Source organism: Lepidochelys kempii, chromosome 9 (genome assembly GCF_965140265.1).
Source record: "Lepidochelys kempii isolate rLepKem1 chromosome 9, rLepKem1.hap2, whole genome shotgun sequence".
Lineage (NCBI taxonomy): Eukaryota > Metazoa > Chordata > Testudines > Cheloniidae > Lepidochelys > Lepidochelys kempii.
In genome coordinates, this window is record NC_133264.1 from 5957313 (window position 1) to 5974610 (window position 17298).

Below are 17298 nucleotides of genomic sequence, written 5' to 3' on the forward strand. Positions count from 1 at the left end.
ACCTGCATAAACATTTCTCTTCTTTTCATAAGTAGACCAGTTTGGCAGAAGAGCATACATTTCTCTTGCTAAATACTGTAGATTGGGGAAATTGTAGCTGAAAGTGACATTACGGATTGCATTGAGTGACATTGAACAGTGGATGCAGTTTTCTACTACCTAGTCAGAAATGTGCAACACTTTACAAACGGGATATTGTTCCACTCCCAGGAACTTACAGTCTAGTTAAAATGAGGAATGATGTGGTAAGGTGACAAAAATATTGCCTAGAGTACAAAAGTTCACAGGTTTAACTAAAGTGACTTAAAAATCTATCTGCTTAAATTCCAATACGTTTAAACTGGTTTAACTCATGCTAATATCAATTTTTAGCTTAAATTGGCAATTTATCAATGCAAGCTAAATCTATATAAATTCTGAATTTAAAATAAATCAGTATAAGCAAGGATTAAAATGGTTTAAGTGAATCTATATGAGGCATTTCCATGGTTTAGTTAGATCAGTTTTTAAATGAAACAAGTGCATTTTGCTAGTATAGACAAAATCTCAAATGCCATGGAGGAAGGGAGATTAGAAGGAAAGGAAAGCAAGGATTACATTAATAAAATCATATGTTTGTTTGGAATGAATTAATGACGCAAGCTTCTTGAGGGTTACACAGAATTTTTTGGATAGTCACGTTTGGAATAGTAAGGTTTATACTAGTTGTGGAAGAAGTGTGTGTTAAACTGAGAGTTGGTGAGGATGGTAACATGGTGGGCAGGATAAAGAGTATTTCAGGTTTAGGGAGTCAAATGGAAGGATGCCCAGAGACAAGAGCAGAAGGAGAGGAGATATAATTCAGTGTATTTATAGTGCCTCATTAATGCAGTTGAAGTTAAGGTTCTGTCATTTTTGATAGGTCACTGAGCGGTTTTTGCTTTTGGTTAAAACTGGGTATGCAGGGACTGAGCAGAAAGTTGTTGGTTTTGTTTTTTGACTTGCAGGATAAAAATCGTTTTGGCTATATATAGTAATATTAGAGCAGGGGGTCTCACAACAAACTTTTGGGTGGCATCAGAGTGCGGCCACGAACTTTTTCTGGTGGCTGCTCTGACAGTGTTTCCTAAAATACTTAATTAACTTTAGAAAAAACAAATAAATATGCACATACATGTGTCCAAATCATTTGTAATTTATGTAGTTTTTTTTGCAGACTCCATAATTAAAAATAATGTACAGTTACCTATTCTTTACTGGACCTAAACAGAACAGAAACACAAATAAGGTGCTTTGCATGTTTTGCCTTTTTTTTTTTGGTTGCTCTTTTTTTAGACTTACTTACTCAGCCCTGGCAAGCTGGGGGACAAATGAAGCCCTGGATGGGGAGGTGGGGGGGGGGGGTCAAAGGAGGTGGGGGAGGTGAGCCCAGGGCAGGAGCCTGGGGCCCTGGTGCACAGATAGGGACTGGAGGAGGCAGTGGGGGCCAGAGGGCGATGTGTGGGGGGTGAGCCTGGATTCCTGCAGCTGGGGGATGGAGCCTGTTGCTGTATGGCCAGAGCCTGTCGCCCACCATCCCAGGGCTTAAGCCTGAAGCCTGAGCCCCACCAGGAAGGTGGGAAACTCACGCTGGCCGCCTGCTCCTACAGTGTTTGTGGCTCCAGAAGGGGACGTAGATCATCCCCTGCTGGTGGCCCTGGGGAAGGGTAACCCCTCACCCAGGAGGCAATGGCCACAAGAGAAGCCCCTGGTGGCCGCATTTGAGAAACTCTGAGTAAGACACACACTGGTTTTGGATACTTCACTCTGTATGCCCTAACTAGAAGCAAATTTTTGAAATGGAATTGGCAAGTCCCTTAAATTGGACCTATCTCTTCTGGCTATTATAGGGAAACTGAAACTAAGAACAGGAGATTTTTTTTCAAAAGCTGTTAATGTACATGGGAAGCAACTACCCCTCATAGATTTTTCTAAGGAATTTTGATTCATGCGGTTGGTGTGCATGTTCAATTAGTGTGTCAGCTGTACCGACATCATAGATGGTAACTAATTCAGCATGTGCCAGCATTCCTTACCCTGTCGTGTCCACCAGTAAACTCTGAATAATAGAGCAGCCTGCCATCTTCTCCACAAATGATGACTTGGTCTGAAAGACTCTTTTTACCCGCCTTTTGATTTGTGTTTTACATGGAAATAACTTACAAGACTTCACAAACATTGGACTGCATGACACAGCTGAAGAAAATAGGACAAGACAAGTCTAGTTAGACAGGAGAGACCTTCTATTTACGTATACAAATCTTGGCAGTCTGCAATGACAATAAAGGAAATTATATAGTTCAGTAGGGTTCAGATGATTTCAAAGTGTAACTCGGGGCGGCAGCCGATTTTTAAGCAGAGGCTTGTAATCCAGCATCTAACTAAATTGCAGCACATTCTTATTACACTGCTGTGAAATAGAATTCTTAATAAGATACTAAAAAAACAGACCATATTGTTGTTGCTTCCAAAATTAAGGAAAAATCACCGTGCAAAATTAATCAATATTTTTTTTTGTATAATGAAGTTCATAGTACTGGAATATTTTGCTTGTGCCAACCACGTAAGCTCCCACAACAATTTTCTGTAAATGCCTTGGCAAGAAGCCTCCCCCCCCAAGCACACTGGAGCCATTAAAGCCCTTGTAAAGCTAGACGTAATTCAGACTTCATCTTAAGAGTAGCTAGTTAAATACAGCTTGCACAAGCGTGCAGTCTGTAAAAAGTTCCTGATTCAGCAGTGCTATGTGCTACTTAGATCTGCATATGGAGTTTGCGTTTTGTTGCTCGCTTGACACAGTGCTCTTCCTGCCAGCCAACACAGTAATGGGTGCATCACGTATAGTATCCTACATATAGAGCTTAATTTTAAAAATAGGCATCTTAAGTTGTGTACACAAAATACATCCTTGTGGAACATGTACAGTTACCCATTTGAATGCAGTTACCTGTTTTGCCCATGCAACTGCATATTTTGCGTGCTCAGTTTTGTTTGTACCTGAGGAGGTATGTCTTGCGTATATTACTTAAGTGCCTGTTTTAAAAAATCTTTTGCCTTATGTTTTAAACCAGAGAACAATTCATAGTGAAAACTCAGATGCTTTTTGCGTATACCTTCTTTTGTTACTGACACAGTTACTGGACACTTAATTTAATTGATTCGTTTCAAGTTGTGTTCTGTTCTCCCTCACTTACAAGCAAACAAATTATTAGCTAAGGTCTTTACAGATGTCTGTTTCTGTGTTTGTATATGAGACAGAAAGGACTCAGATGGAGTTTGCAACACTGACTGTTAAAAAATAATCTTTTGATCAAGGAACTGAGCAGATTTGTTCTAAAAGTGTGAGAGAGAATAATGAAGTTCCTCACTGACTTTTTTTTAACTAACTTTTTTTTTAACTTCCCAGAGTTAGCTACACTCCAAAACCCAAGAAGTCAGCGTTAAAACAGAAATTCCGTCTTTTTGCACCTTTTAAAATCGTTGCACTCAATAGTGATATTACTAGAGTGCTTTTATATATATATTACAACAGTTGTTAGCCTAGCCTTAAATCTGAACTTCCTTGCTTTGGTCATCTTTAAATTTAGTCTTGAATGTTATCGGAAGTTACCTGTTTACTCATTTACTTTTATAAGCAGCTGATAATTAGAAAAAAAGTTACATTTGTTTGCCATTTCTATGCATCAATAACCAACCTCCCAATCTGTGTTTACTTTCAGGGATACTGATGAATTACGAAGACCAGAAACACTAAGCTTGATGCAGGACAGAGAGCGACACCAAGGACAAAGGAGTTATGTGGACAAGGCAGAGAGGTAGTGAAAAGAAGCATGTGATTTCTGTTTTAAAATCAAGTATCTCCTCAATAATAGGCCTGATAATTGCTTCTTGATATGGGGTTGAACTAAAAAGGTCTTAAAGACAGTTAAATAAGTAACTTACTGAAAACTGTCAGATAGTGGTTATTAAGTTCTGAATATAGTTCTGAGATAAGCCAAATTTCACACTATTGTCAATACACTTTCAGCTGTAAAAGGACTTTGGTTTTGCACTGGAACTGTGACACAAACTACTGTCCATTGTCTGTGATATAATAAGAAATTATTAGATATTGGATCATTATTGCTGCAGTTGGATTTAACAACTTGTGTGTTAATTTACAAAACATAGTTATTTATCCAGTGTTGATTAGGATGTCTTATCATTGTTGACCGTTGGTGTGTGAAGAATGATTTAATTAATGAGAGAAGTATACTTATTCTCTGTATGGCTGTCTTTTTGTTTATCAGAGCCCCAGCTGATTCATCTTACCTTCTGTCTCTGTCCAGCAACCACAATCAGGTAATACACTGTACACCTTTGCTTTATTCTTTTGAGTGTGTTTCTCTTTTATGACAAACTAACTTGCTTTTACCCACTTGATCCACAGAAACATGTGTTGCAGCTCTGTAATCTCCCCACTGCTCCCTTTGCACCTATCTTCAGTCTTGCAGCTTAATGCATTTCTTTTGTTATGCAGTGGATAATTATTTTGTTCCAGATCTCTCATACAGATGCTGAACTTCACCGAAGGCGAGAGCACGTAGTGGAGCGCACTCGGAGAGAAGCCCAGCTTGCAGCACTTCAGTATGAGGAGGACAGGATGAGGACGAAACAGATCCAGAGGGATGCTGTGCTTGACTTTGTCAAAGTAAGTCATTTTAGTATTTACTTGATGTCTAATATGTACCTTTCCTGGATCCTCCACAAATTGAATTGTGTGGCTTATTATTAAGGCTGCCATTTAGTCATGGGTATTTTTAATAAATGTCATGGACAGGTCACGGGGCTATGAATTTTTCTTTATTGCCTGTGAGCTGTCCATGACTTGTATTAAAAATACCCGTGACTAAATCTTAGCTAGGGGGTGCTGGGGGGAGCCGCTGCTCTGAGGAAGAGACGGCTATAGGGGCAGGCCGGGAGGAGCCGCTGCTCGGTGGCAGGGGGAGGAAGGGGGTGCTGAGCAGTAGCCTCTCTGGCTGCCCCCAAGAAGGCCACATCCCCGTCGCTGCTCCAGCCGCCCCTGGGACCACTGCCTGAGGCCACCGAGCTGTGGCTGCTCCCGCTGTCCCCAGGACCATTGCTTAGGTGGCTCCGGGGCCAGCTGAATCGGCTGCTGCTCAAACAGTCCCTGGGGCCAGCTGCCCAGGGCCGTCCAAGCAGCGGCCGGTGTGGCTGGCTGTGGAGCCGCTCCAGCAGCGGCCAGTGTGGCTGTCCCCAGGGCCACCTGAGCAGCTGGCCGCTGTAGAAATCATGGAGGTCACAGAATCCGTGACTTCTGCGACCTCCATGACAGAGACAGAGTTCTAATTATTATTTAACATTGGTATATCACGCCATAAGTGTGTTTTACAGAGAGAACAAAGAAATAGTCTCTGCTCCTGGAAACTTCCAATCTAAGTTTTAACTATAGCTTGATGCAGGGAGAGATGATATTAAGGAAATGAGGAGAGGGAGGTTTACAGTTACAAAATGTCTTGTTTTCACAGAGGGTGCATTATGTTCATCACTTTTCTCACTAATTTAGATTTGATAAGGTTAGCCTTGTTGGAGAAATTGTAGAAAGAAGTAGGCTTTGAGGAGAGATTTGGAAGATGAGGACGTGGTTGTACAGATGAGAGGGGACTGTGGTCTAACCAATTTCCGCACCTTAGATCTATTTTTGTGTCCGTGATTAGCTCAACCCACTGCTGTTATGATCCACATTCAGCTCTAGCTATCACAAAGAAAATGCTACAGTTATACTTTATGATTAAGGATGACCTGCAAGCGAAGAAGATTGTCATTTTGTGTGTTTGTACTGTATGAAGCTACTTTAAGGAAGGGATTTTAGTGGACCGTTCAAAACTCTGGTTTCTATTAAAACCTGTTTAGCTCAGACTCTTTGCAACACTTGGGAGAAGAGCTGTCTTTGTTAAAGATGCAAGCCCCGCTCCCTTTCAGACTTGATGTATTTCATATCCATGCTTTTGTGCTAAAATTCCACAGAATTGTAGCATATATGATTGTTAGCAATGTCATGTCATTACAACTGTTTAAAGAGCTTACACAAGTGCCCAAAACAATTGACTCTCATAGAACAATCGTTGCTAGACTTAAAGAGAACTGAATGAAAACATTGTTGTTCATGAGCAATTAGATATCTTCAGCTAAGTACTTCCTGTTCGGGAAAATATTTTGTGCTTTTTGTATAACTTGAATATTAAAATGTTTTAAAAATGAAGTAGAAGTTTTAGATTGAGAATATTCACTAAGTTTAGTTTAGTGAAAACTTGAAAGTTCCTCAGTGCCTATTTTATTTAAAATTAAGGCTTCCAGTGTTTTAAAACACCTCTAAATACTGCTCTTTTATTCCTGTTATCTAATTTATGCTTGCCTATCAACTCCTATTAACTCATTCCTTTGATTGTTCTGCAGCAAAAGGCATCCCAGAGTCCTCAGAAGCAAAGTCCTCTGGATAGTGAGGTAAGAGCAGCAAAATGTATTAATGTGTGGGCTGACTTTATCACTGATTTTTAGAACCCTCTGTTGAAACGGTTTGTTGCTTGTGATGTAACCGTCAGTGGTTAGTTTAAAGAAAACTGTGCAGGAGCTAAACAACAACAATTCTTCTTTTTGTTGCTTATTGTGGAATATTTTCCCTTCCTTTTCATGTATGATTCCTCTGTGCTCTGTGTGTTTTGTTGTGTTGCTTTTGGGTGCTTTTCGTGTTTATATATAATACACTTCATGTTACATTTAAGATTCTTCTTGAAGCAGTGCGGCAGGTTAATTAACTTTCTATTGGAAGTACTAACGTAAGCACTTACTTGTTCTGTGTTACAGTCATTTCTGTCCTAGTGTCTTCTCTTCCGTTTCTTTACATATTTCATTATCATTAGATTACTAATTACCCCCTGAAAATGAAGCATCAGAACTTTTTGTGTTACCAGTAAATAATACCAGCTTTGGTTTTGCTCTTCTTATTACCTAAATTCTAATAAATTATAAATTAAATTATACTTGAGTTTTTGGGTTTTTTTTTCAAATGGTCTCACATTGTGCTGACACAGATCCTGGCTTAAAAGCAGACCTGATCTAATGGCATTTGTTCATTTTTCCACATCAAAGTTCTGCAGAGTAATAAAATAGCTTTTTGTCCTATTGAAAGATAATTTTAGTTGGCAGTATTAATCCGATCGGAAGCTGTAATGACTACAGTATGCAGAAAATTAGTTGAGAAGCATTTTCCAATTGACTATTTCATGTGAAAATTATGCAAACTGGACTGTTTTAAATAGTTTTTCCTCCTTTCTTACTTGATCTTCTGATTTTTAATATTTTCTAAGGATTCCCTTGCAATTCCATAGTAAGGAAAAGAACAGCAACAGAAAATAAAATAATTCGTTCTTGAATTGGTACGAACACATTCTAATCCACAGATCATGTGACTACATATTAATGCATTTTCTATTGTTTAGTTACACATACTATATTGCGTTGTAAACAGTATAGCAAAATTGCCCCAAAATGCTATCAAGATAAAGGAACTCACCGTATTCCAGAATGTTTGTGTGAGTTTGTATATTATGTCATTGTGTTTGTATGTTTCTGACATTCCTCCATCTCTCCCACCTCCTCAGTGTCCTTTTCCATCCAGAAGGTCTCAGCACACTGATGATAGTGCCTTGTTAGTGGTAAGAACCCTGCACGAAATGGCCTGTTTATGTGACAGAATCTAGAACATAGAGTTAGCATGATGTTATGATTCACTCAGATTAGATAGATTTGTTAGAGCTAATCTGAATAGCATAAAACATGATGATCTTCTCTGCAAAGTGATTTTGTTATGAACTCTGATACTACTGAATTCACATTTGCACTGCCTTCCAGCTGCTATACATCCAGTGTTATTGCACTGAAATTTTCCCATGTTTGCAAAAGCTAAACATTTTAATAAGAGTGTAATGATATAACTGTTGCTGGAGAACAGTTTCTAAAATGCAGTGTTACCTGAAGAAGAGCTCAGTGTAAAATCAAAAGCTTGTCTCTCTCGCCAACAGAAGTTAGTCCAATAAAAATATTACCTCACTCCTTTGTCTCTTGTGTTACCTCATTAACAGTCCAACTTTAGTACATCCTTCTATTTGGCTCACCTGCACGTTACGTAACACTTAGTTTCACAACATTAATATAAAGCTTGGAGATGTGTCCTCCTGCCTTATCTTGTTTGCCTACCAATCATTGTCTGATTTGTTGGATCTAGGGTCTTAGTCATCATAGACTATGGTAACAGAAGAGGAAGTTCACAAGTCACAGATTATTCTTTGCTTCTGTTTCACTGTTTATTGGTGGAAGTGTGTATAAAATCACCAGTTCTTGATGTTTTAAAAAAGTTTAAACAATAGAGCTACTTCATTCATGTTTTATGCTATTCCTTTCATAGTACCTTAGAGAGATTCATAGTAACTAAAGAGTTGAGTTAATGCAGTAGTTTTCTCCTTTCATCGCCTACAGAAAATGCATCAGATCTGCCTGCCATTGCATGACTGCATGCCTCAGATTAATTTTTTTATTACATATCCTTCAGTTCTCTGCCTGAGTTTTCCTGCGTACAGCAAGGTTATCAAGTGCAGCTCAGGAGAATTGAAACTTGATGATAGAATATATTTTACTTATTCTTGTATAATCGGGGAGCGGGGGACGGGACTAAACAGAAAAGGTTATTTTTCTTCAGTTGTTGATATTCAGTTTTTGTGAACTTCAGGTGTTTGGAATATATTTATAAGGCATATTGTAGGGAATCTTTTCTATTTGATGTTGTTGTTCTACTGGTGAGGTATTAAATTAATCTACTATATTTTATATGCTGTACATAACCACATGGAGATTTCAGAAATGGGACTTTCATCACTGTGGACTTCTTTTAATATCTTCACTCATGTTCACATCTGTATATGTCACCAAGTAACAGGCAGGCTAATAGGGAATTTTTTAAATCAATTGGTTTCCCCATTCTGTTTCTTTTACTATTTTGCAGAATTATTAAATTATAATAATTCAGTACTCTTTGCCTGAAAATACCAGTTCTGATGAACTGTTCATCATGTTCTGCAGATTGTTTTGTACTGAGAATGATCATACCTATGCCTTTTGATTATATAAACCAGGAAAACTTTTTCTAATGAGTAATTGAAACATTGAGCCATGGAAATTTCATAAAATGTAGCATGTACATTTATAAAACAGTACTGTTTCTAAAAAAGAATAGATATTTGCTATTGGGCAAGTTATCAGTCTGCTCCAGAAGAGTTGTTTGTCATTGGAGTTAAAACTACTTTAACTCTAGTTAGGCTTCATCTGTCACTTTCACCCGCTTTAGGGATTGGAAATGCAAATTTATTTTTCTTTCACAGCTAGCTTTTGTACATTCCATACTTCTTCCACTGATATGCAGAGAGCATTACATGCTTCATTCCCACTTCTTGATAGCTGTTCTTTCCTTTATATTTATTTCCTGAAATGTGTCTAGGTGGACTTGGGAAGAATAAACATTACTTTTATTTTCTCTGCTTTAAAAAACTATGCATGATTATATGGATCTTAGTGAATTTGACCTAAGTAATTATTGTGCACTTCTGAACTTGCAGATAAATTTTATTTGAAAGTACCTAATTTTATTCTAGTGGAGACTCTAACAATTACTCTTGCTTTATGGGATTAGTGTTCTATTTTAAACACAATGGAGTTTTATGTAGAACTATAATAAAGGCCTTTTGTTTGGCATTTCCCTCATTACGTCAGAGCTCTGCAAACTGAGACGTTGCTTTTCTTTTGTTCTAAACCAGCGGTTCTCAAACTTCATTGCACCATGACCCCCTTCTGACAACAAAAATTACTACACAACCTCAGGAGGGTGGACTGAAGCCTGAGCACACCCAAGCCCCAGCGCCCCGAGCGGGGTGATGGGTGTAGGCCTGTAAGCTGAGCCCCGCTGCTCGGGACTCAAGCCCCTGGGTGTGGTCTTCCACCCTGGGTGGTGGGGCTCAGGTGTCGGCTTCAGCCACAGGCCCCAGCAAATCTAACACCAGCTTTGGTAACCCCATTAAAACAGGGTTCCGACCCACTTTGTGGTCCTGTCCCACAGTCTGAGAACCGCTGCTCTAAATAATGGTTTCAGCTGCTTGTAAGGAACTGAGAATGATCATACCTATGCCTACAGGTTGATTGGAAAACTTTGTTTGTTTGCTTTTCCCCCCTTTATGCTCTTCTTGCATGTGCAGAAAGTGGTAACGGAAAAGGTACTTAAGTTTGCAGCTTTCTTTTGAAGTCTCACACCATATATTCCTTGGGCCTCTTTGTAAATGTTGCCCTCCATGAGAATGGTTGCTGTAAAGATAAACTTTGCCTAATTTTGTGATCTGTGAAAAGCTGTAGACTTTCAGCTGTAGTTCTTCATTTTGTTTGTACACTCTCCTTTTATAAAGGTCTGTTGTCCTCACAATGCACAGATACACATACTGTTCCTGTAAGCACTAACAGTAGTACAGATAAGTTGTATATTTCTTCTAAATGTGTGTGAATTAAGGTGACTCCATGACAAGTGGAGTTAGGCCATAGTATCGGAAATGTGCACACTGTGATGAATTTCAATCTTGCTGATTCATTTCAGCTAGTCTGACTAAGTTTGCTAAAAAATGAGAGTGAGAAATCGGTGTTCTCTGAGTGGGATCAAAGGGGGTTGTTATCCATGTGTCAATTGTACAGTAGAAACAAATCCTGCTTGCCTTACTCACAAAAGTAGTCCCATTGACTGTAACTGAGGTTACTTGCATTGACAATACCAAGGTCTCAACCTGTTCTGTGACCGCTGCTTTTTACTGTATTTGTCCTCTCACGGTTGCCTGGGCCCTCACCCTGTTTGTTGTATTCACCTGTCATGTCTCATCTTATACTTGGATCATATGCTCTTTGGGTCAGGGACCATCTTTTCATTGCGTGTACACACCTAGTACGTTGGGGCCATGATCCACAATTAGGACCTGTAAGCACTACGGCAGTGCAGTAATAATTGTGTGAGTAAAGTGAGCAGGATTTAGCCATATCGTAACTTGTATTTTTGATTTTTCTAACTATCAGACAGAGGGTGTCCTTTTCAGTATTTAAATACTTAATTATTGAATTCACCCATAATACAGACATTAAATTGTAATATCCTGATTCATCTAGGGCACAGTTCTTCTTTTGAATCTGCTCTGTACAATCCCTATATGCTGCAATTAGTCCTAGTGAGGGGAAGTTCTTGTGATTTCAGTAATAAGAGTTGAGCATGGAGGCCAAGTGAAAAGTTTACAGCAGTATATTTTAGGAATGAATTGTTGAGCCTGTCACCAAGACCAGTATCCTGGTTCCTTTGTCTTTGAATCTCAAGATGGTTCTTCGTCTCACTTTACTTCCTCCTCTTTTTCCTCTCTCTTTCCTCTGCTATCCCTGACAGAATGGCTTTGAGCCTCTCTTTGTGTTTGAGATTGACAATAACACCGCTACCATTAAAAGAAGGCCGGGGACTCTCAAACAGGTGAAGAGCATGCAGTGTGTTACTGTTGTGGCTGTCTTATCCTTTTGTGTACCACTGTTTCCTCCCTCTTGCCTGCTGATGGGTGTGTGATTTGTGTGTAAGCCCTTCTGTTAGCCTGTGTCAGGGATGACTTGATCTTTTCTTATAGAAACAAAGTGTTAAGTTAATGTTGTGGGCCTGCGGAAATCCCTTTCTTTAGGCATTATTTAAAAGCCTGTGGGTTCTTTACTTGTTTTGTCAACTGTGCCCCAGGCAAGAACCAGGCTTCACAACACCCCTTCTCCTCCCCACACTATATTAATGTGGTGAGGGAGTTGTTTTGTGAGCCCCTAAGGCTACCAAGATACTTGTGCTCAAGGCTGGTCCTGCAAATACCTTCTGTAAGAGATGACTTTTTACTGTCTTTTTTTCGAAAGGGGCAGTGTGGTAAGTCATGTTAAGATTTCAACAAACAAGTATGTGTGCATTACACCTAGATGGTTGTTGGAGGTAGTAACCTTTTGTTGTTTTGTATATGTTCAAGTATTATTTGAAAGCAGTTTTGTAAAGTACTGGTCCCTTCTTTTCTCATCCAGCTCCTGAACTGTGCTGCTTTGAGTATACTCTCTAATAACTTGAAGAATATAGTCTAGTTCGTGCCACTTAAAATCTAAGGGCACAGTTCTGAGTTTGCATTTCATGTGTGCAGGAAAATGTAGGACTGGGTAGAACCACAGTGAAACTGTTGTGCCTGATCCAGACTCCCCTATAACTTGCTGTGTTGACACACTACAGGTCCTTTGTGTGTTGAATCATGGGCAAGACTTAGCAGTCAGGGTGTATAGTCAGTGTGTCTTTATGTCGACTCTCCTTTGTTTTCTAGCAGATGATGTAGGCCATAGCCTTTTCATCACACTCATTGCACATATTTGAGAGCAGTCGTAACAGCTGAGGGATCCATAGCTAGCCAGCATAAGGGCACCAAATATTGCTTTTCGAGACTTTGGTCCCCAAGCTGCACCTGTTGGTTTAAAAACTTGTACCAGGAAAAAGCAAGAACCACTGTGAAAACATGAAGCGTAGTTCATCTTCTGCCTCTTTGACATCTATTAAAATATGATGGCAATTTGCTCACTAAAGCATTGAAAAGCTTCATTTCGGACATCTTCTCTGATAGCTTAGTTTCTGTCTCTAGGATTTTATTTACCTTGCTTGCTTTTAACTCACAAATATCACTTTTTAAATTTTTCATTGTGAAAATAATCAGATGTTGGTGTGTGTTTCCTTATAGGCACAGTACTGTTCTTGTGCCTTGGAGCCAATCAAGTGATGTTGTTTTCTGCACATTCATGAAGTTAATAGGAAAACAACCTATTCAATTCAACATGAAATTTGTATTTTGAAAGTGTACAAAAATCTGTTCCTTCTGATTAGTGGCTTCTGTGTCAGTTAGTGTGGTGACCAGTGCAGTATATGACTGAAGAGCTTTCTACCAGTATGATTGTTCTTAGTTCTGCTTTTGATGTGATTGTGTTCTTGTTTTAAATGAAACATCCCATCTTTCAAATTAATGGACTAATATTTTTGAGGATAGAACATTTTAATTGTATTTTAGATTTATCAAATAAATTTTCTGGCATTTTTATCTCTTCCCACTAATACCTTTGCAACACTTGAACATTTGTAAGTACCTGCCCTTTTTAATCTTACTGGTGCATTTTGCCCAGGCACATCCTGTCAACTGTTCGCTAACGTTGGTACTGCCTTCTTTCTTTCTGTGTTCAGTCGCTGTCAGGGTTGAATCAAGAGGGCTATGCTACCACCCTGCCTAATGCCTTCAGATCTGTCAAGGTATCTCTAGCTATTATTCACCAGTAAAGCCAACAAAAAAAACCTCAGATCCACAATTCTATTTTAATATGTGTTAGTCTGTCAGCTTCTAATCTGAAATTAAGAGGTTATGAACTTGACTGACCTGATTAAACTGCAGTAGGTTTTACGTTGCTTTAGCTTTTGGTCCTGTCTTCAGTGAGCCTAAACCATGCAAACATGTCAGTAGCTAGCAGGGTTTCAATCCCTGTATGGACTGATTCTTAGATTCTTGTTGCCTGTCACCATTTCTTCTATTTTATCTCCCCTTAAGACATCTACTGACTTGTAGCTTACTGGAAATGTCATTGCTTTTTTTCTTTACAAGTTTACTCTTACCATAAATCATGATTATCCTGTACATCGTCATCTGCTATAGAAACTTTATTATATTGAACAGAAAAAATCTTAATCACAAGAAATCATTAATCCATCATTAACTCATCTTTAATCAGCACTTTCATTAGTTCTAACTACAATATTACTCCGAGGGTGGGCAGGAGAGTGAAATTCAATTAATACTAATTTTGCTCTTGCAAAGATTTAGAGTGGGCTGTGTATTCGGATCAAAGCTGCTGTCTTGCATGTTTTGCATGATATTTAATTGAAAAACAGGTAATGTCCCTGTTCCCACCCTGAAAAATATTCAAACACAACACTGCCGCTGTCCTTTCCGGAAGCAATACCTCTTTCACCATTTTATTCCTTGAAGAAGACGACTTCCATCAGTTCTACAAAATAAGTGCCTATTGTACATCTTTTTTTAACAATAGGCTGTTTTTTCCCTTATTTTTTTTTTTCTGAAATGTGTCTAGGTGGATGGTAACTTCTGAAAAGCTAGTCGTAGCCTGTCTCAATAAGGATCATTAATGCTGTTTTACTTATTTGTCCACAGAGTGATGACAGATCTACTATATCACCAGGTTCACCTACTACTCAAACAGGTAACAGGAGAGAGGTGCAAAAAGTCTAAAAAGAAGGGCTAAAATAGGTTAAATTGCTTGCTTGCATAAGTAGACTGTTAAGGATGTCATTCCTATCCATAAGCTGGACTGCTCTGTCTGTGGGTCTGATTTGTTGTTAAGTTCTCTCTTGAGTCACAGAAGTAAATAGAGCACAGAGCTGTTGGCACCTTCTGTGGGAAGTGGTGGGGCTCCACATTTTCCAGGCTCTGGCATTGGCGTTGCCCTAATGACACATTAAATACAAAATGGAACAATTTGTTGGTAAAAGTGCATGGAATGTGCTTAGCATGCAAGTGTTCTTGAAGATGCCTCTTTCTGCCCTATGCTTTTATCATGCATGGCTGTAATTCATCTTGTCATTAAGTTATAATTTTATTTTGTTCTTTTAATTATTACAGTGCTGAACCCATTTCCTATTAAACTCGTAACCTTTTTACTTCTTTCTCCTCCTCTCCTTTCCTGTGCCTTTCCACATTTGTTCAGTCCATCTTTCCTCTCTGTATCCTGGCCCTGCTGCTCCTCCTTCCTATAGAAACCCTTCCCAGCGACCTGAGAGTTTCCTTTTCCGAGCAGCTGTAAGGGATGAAATTAACAAAGGTAGGTTATAGAGCTGGAGAAGCTGGACTGTGTTACAAAGTTATATTAACTTCCATGTTAACCACTTTGTGCACAATTGAATTATCTTGGCGGCAGTAGCTTTATTCTCAGGAAATTAGCTTTAGAGACCTATCTGTGGACACCAGTCGCTAAACTTTCTTAGAATAAGCCATTATAGTCCTATTTGTAATAAGTCGATTTGTAATAAGTTGTATTTTTGTCTTGGTAATAAATAAATTTAGCAAATATCAAAGAATATGATGTGCAAATTTGTGGTGTGTGTGTGTGGGGAGATTAGTGTTGTGCTCTCCTGGATTTATACTTTCACCTATACAGAGGCTATTGTAATGCTATTTATTAAGCCCCTTGATAGTGACAAAGGCAGCTTTATAGACTTTGCATTGTACTGTAGTACATACCAGAATTCATACCTTTGTAGTAAGATTAGCTGAAATGTAGCTTTGTACAACTTTCATCATCTAAAATTAATCCTTTTTATGCAAGTGTTTATTGGGCAAAAGAAAATTAACAGCATCTAAGCCTTGCTTAGATTAATAATCAAATGAAGGAAATCAATTTGTGAATAGCAATGTACTATACCCAAACTTGCGTACTGTGCATGTGTAATACTGCATTAAAGGAATACCTCCCAATCAAACTCAATTTGTCACTTTCCTGCATGCTGGTTTTTCTAGTTGTTGCTTCATCTCCCTCTTCTGCCTCATGTCCTCCTAATGATTCTACAGACCCTAGAGCAAGGCAGAACTCCAAGCAACGTGAGGAAGAGTTGGAACTAACAGAGCAACTGCGGAAGGTGTGTACTAGCAGTAACTACTGTACAAGCATTTTAGCAAATTCACTGCAAGTACGCGACAAATGTTTCTTCGTTATTTTGGACTTGCTTCATTTAACCAGTGCCAACCATAGTGTTTTGGATAGATTAAATGTTAGTAACTTCACAATCTAAAAATCCAGTTGGATACAGTAGTCTTCATCTTCATCCTGTTGTGTAATGTCACTCCTCATACACTGTCAAGTTGTCCACTCCCACCTGATTGCCAATGAAGCCAGCGTTCATCACCCATTTGTTTGAAGACTTAAAGAGCATCTTTGTGCTTTCTCCCAGGCTGCCCCTCCCAGTTGGGAGGAACTCCCTGTAAACATCCGTAAAGCCACCTCATTGTCCTCTTTCAAAACCCTTCTTAAAACTTTCCCTTGCCATGATGCCTACAAAAAGCTTGGTAATGGTTAGGCAGTTGGTATGCTCAGACGACTGCTAACTAATATCATGTTTCCTTTTACTACCCATCTGTCGGTATCCACCTATTGTCTCCTGTCTTATACTGAGGGCTTGTCTTCACTACCAGGGAGATCGATGCTGCTGCAATCGATGCAGCGGGTGTCGATTTAACGGGTCTAGTGAAGACCTGCTAAATCGACAGGAGAGTGTCTCCTGTCGACGCAGCACAGTGAAGACACCAGGGTAAGTTGACCTAAGCTACGTCGACTCCAGCTACCTTATTCACGTAGCTGGAATAACGTAACTTTGGTCAATTTACCCTGGTAGTGAAGACAAGCCCTTAGAGGGTAAGCCCTGAGGAGCAGGGACTGTCTTTTTGTTCTGTGTTTGTACAGAAATTAGCACAGTGGAGCTGTGGTCCATGACTGGCACTACACAACCACAGTACACATAATAAATAATAAAAATGCTATGGTCTGTTATGCTGCTGCGGTGTTTCACCCCAGCGATGGCTGCATTTCTGTAGTGCAGGAAGTGACTCTTAGAAGTGTCTGTAAAGTGGTTTGGAATGTTTTGGGATGAAAGCTACCTAGAAATGTAAAAAGAAAAGGAGTACTTGTGGCACCTTAGAGACTAGTGAGCTATAGCTCATGAAAGCTTATGCTCTAATAAATTTGTTAGTCTCTAAGGTGCCACAAATACTCCTTTTCTTTTTACAGATACAGACTAACACAGCTTCTACTCTGAAACCTAAAAATGTAAGTTATCGTTGTAATTGTTTGAGACTTTGTCAAGGAATAAGACTTCTTACCCATTCCATAAATGCTGATCCTAATACAGTAGTGAATATAAGCACTTCACCGGAATGGATTTTTTTCTTCCACTCATGAACTTAAAGCAGGGGTGGGCAAACTTTTTGGCCCGAGGGCCACTTTGGGGAATAGAAATTGTATGGCGGGTCATGAATGCTCACAAAATTGGGATTGGGGTTTGGGCTCTGGGGTGGGACTGGGGATGAGGAGTTTGGGGTGTAG

At 39.2% G+C, this 17298-nt stretch overlaps 1 protein-coding gene across 6 annotated transcripts in view; it reads left to right on the forward strand.

Moving 5' to 3' along the window:
* Window positions 1–17298, forward strand: part of LRCH3 (leucine rich repeats and calponin homology domain containing 3) — a 104216-nt gene that overhangs the window by 69422 nt on the left and 17496 nt on the right. For 3 of the 6 annotated variants that reach the window (XM_073359112.1, XM_073359110.1, XM_073359114.1), the window contains exons 11-18: window positions 3738–3833; window positions 4308–4359; window positions 4559–4708; window positions 6475–6522; window positions 11534–11614; window positions 14358–14406; window positions 14911–15024; window positions 15720–15838. In XM_073359112.1, coding sequence (XP_073215213.1) covers window positions 3738–3833; window positions 4308–4359; window positions 4559–4708; window positions 6475–6522; window positions 11534–11614; window positions 14358–14406; window positions 14911–15024; window positions 15720–15838 — 709 coding nt within the window. Of the gene's footprint in view, window positions 1–3737; window positions 3834–4307; window positions 4360–4558; window positions 4709–6474; window positions 6523–7679; window positions 7734–11533; window positions 11615–14357; window positions 14407–14910; window positions 15025–15719; window positions 15839–17298 lie in introns of all 6 variants that reach the window. The other 3 variants (XM_073359115.1, XM_073359111.1, XM_073359113.1) reach the window with 2 other exon arrangements.